The sequence below is a fragment of the Budorcas taxicolor genome, chromosome X (genome assembly GCF_023091745.1).
Source record: "Budorcas taxicolor isolate Tak-1 chromosome X, Takin1.1, whole genome shotgun sequence".
NCBI classification, from domain to species: Eukaryota; Metazoa; Chordata; class Mammalia; order Artiodactyla; family Bovidae; genus Budorcas; species Budorcas taxicolor.
The window spans coordinates 56,970,109-56,972,333 of record NC_068935.1 but is presented as its reverse complement, the minus strand read 5'-3'; the positions used below and the strand labels follow the sequence as shown (position 1 = coordinate 56,972,333).

At 52.4% G+C, this 2,225-nt stretch overlaps 1 protein-coding gene across 1 annotated transcript; it reads right to left on the bottom strand.

The window, feature by feature from the left end:
- Positions 1-1,082: 1,082 nt before the first annotated feature.
- LOC128069440 (melanoma-associated antigen 10-like) lies at positions 1,083-1,871 on the bottom strand. The gene has a single exon (XM_052662640.1). The coding sequence runs from the start codon at positions 1,869-1,871 to the stop codon at positions 1,083-1,085; it is 789 nt and encodes a 262-aa protein (XP_052518600.1).
- Positions 1,872-2,225: the final 354 nt, after the last annotated feature.

Here is a 2,225-nt window from a genome sequence, read left to right as displayed (position 1 = left end):
TTGGTGCACCTAGATCAAGCAGCATAAACAGGTGTCTAACTCTCCCTGACCGCAGCGTAACTTCCCTTCCTGCCCCAGGAAATTTATCTAGGACAGAAGCGGATCTTCTAATGTGTATGTCCCATTTCAGATTTTCTTCTCACCCATAAGACACTGTGTATACCTGGCTGCTGCCACCATTCACCCTCATCACCATCACCTCCCACAGAATGAACCCAGCTTCCCAAAGCCCCAAACCACCCTGGACCAGGCACCGACACTCAAGTGCTCCCCATGGACCCTGCCCCTGGTTGTCTCGTTCTGTGGAACTAGGGGATGTCTGTCCACCTTCCTCATGTGACTGCAGCTCTCAGATCATCACTCTAGGTGTTGGGGTGTCCTGCTTCTCCTAGTGTCCCCACTGTTAACACAGGGCCTTCCACAGAGCACAGGCTCCATGAAGGTCTGTGGAATAAACGAGCCAGAGCGGAACACTCATTAAGTCAACTCAGGCTTCTTGTACTTTCTTAAATAATAACTTGAAAAACTCCAATTGAACAGAGATAGTTTAGCTGTATAAAATGACAGACAAGAAGTACAGAGGAACTGACCTCAAATGTATTTTGTCTCTTAATTCTTACTAAGTAATATGATATTTCCAAAATAGTTATATTCCAAGTCCATGTAATCTTATTCAGGGTGACAAAATAAAATGAAAGTGTTCGCAATCACTTTTACAAAACAGCAAAACTCTTGTTCTTGAACTGGGTAAGCACAAACATACTGTGATCAACGTTACTGACATAGTTAGACACTGAGGCTTATTAAGCCTCCTATTAAAAGGAATAATATTTGAAACAATTCTAAAGGAAACAGAAATGAATCTCCATGTCATTGTAGAGAAGAGGAAGCCAAAGCTGCTACACACCTGTTCCCTCAACTGGCCCAGGCTGTCACGACTGAGAAGGCTAAATGTTCCCTCTTCCAACACAGAGGGAAGGATCAGCCTCCCTTCCTAACCCCAGGACAAGCTGCTGGATGCGGGCCTGAAAGGAGCCTGGCTGCTGCTCTGGCTCAGGGCCCCTCTTCCTCCTCCCTCACACCTATGCACACCGGGGTGGGAAGAACCTGGGACGCCTTCCATTGACCCTGTGCAGATAGTCCTTGACTTGCTGCTTGCTGGTCTCTGCATAGGCCCGGGGACCCCACAGGAACTCGTAACGAGCAGGGCGGCTGTAAGGCACCTGACGGTACTCCAGGTACCCTGCCTGCACCCACACTTGGGTCAGCAGCTCCTTGGGCTCCCCATAGATGCAGTGCTCTATCCCAGCAAATACCCCCATCATGCTGAGTGCTCCCCAGACCTTCTCCTCACAGAGCTGGTCCCCTGCTACGACAATCAGGCTCAGGACCGTCACCAGGAGGCCAGCCTTTGGTATGCTCTGCCCATCCCTCTGCATCTCATTGAGGGTGAGACCCAGGGTGGGGACCATGACATAGATGTGCTCTCTGTCGTCCACCTCTTTCATATCCACGCCAAAGGCCAGCTGCAGGCACTGTGTGGCTTTACGGAAGACCAGTGGGAAGTGGGCCTGGTTATCCCTGAGGACCCTATTCAGCATTTCAGCCTGGAAAATCGGCTCCTTGGTGCCATACTTGAGGAGCAGGAACTCCAGTAGTTCAGCCGTCATCACATTCACAGCCTGCTTGAACAAGACCTCCGCATCCACAGCGGCAGAGGAAGATGAGTCTGGAGGGAAGGAGGCCACAGGGGTTGAGGCATCCTCTGCCTCAGCCCCCAGGAGCTGCGCCTCCACTGCGCCCTGGGCCTGGATTTGGCCCTGAAGGTCTTCCTCAGAAGTGCAGAGCTCATTCGTCGGGACCACAGGCATGATGACTGGGGTCTTGTGCCCAGTGGGGGTGTGGCAGAGGGAAAATGGAGACCGCTGACCTGGGAAAGAGAAGAGAGTGTAAATGGTCTCAGTTCTGAAATGCGCCACGGGTGGCTCTGACTGAGGCCACTTACTGGTCTTCCTTGAGGGCTGCTCTTGGGCGTTACAGGGGCGCTCCTCCTTGGTGGTCAGTCCCCTGTCAAGTGAGGAAGAGAAATTCTGGCTCAGGGTGCAGCCAGTACAGCCCAAGGTTCTGGGGCCGACGAGGTGGGGGATTTAGGGCCTTTTGAGATCCCCTCTGTTCTGGGATTGGGAGCCCCTGTGCACACTCAGGACACCCGCCTCACCTTGACT

Bases quoted from the DNA above. Each gene is read 5' to 3' on its own strand.
- LOC128069440 (XM_052662640.1), bottom strand. From the start codon at position 1,871: ATGCCTGTGGTCCCGACGAATGAGCTCTGCACTTCTGAGGAAGACCTT.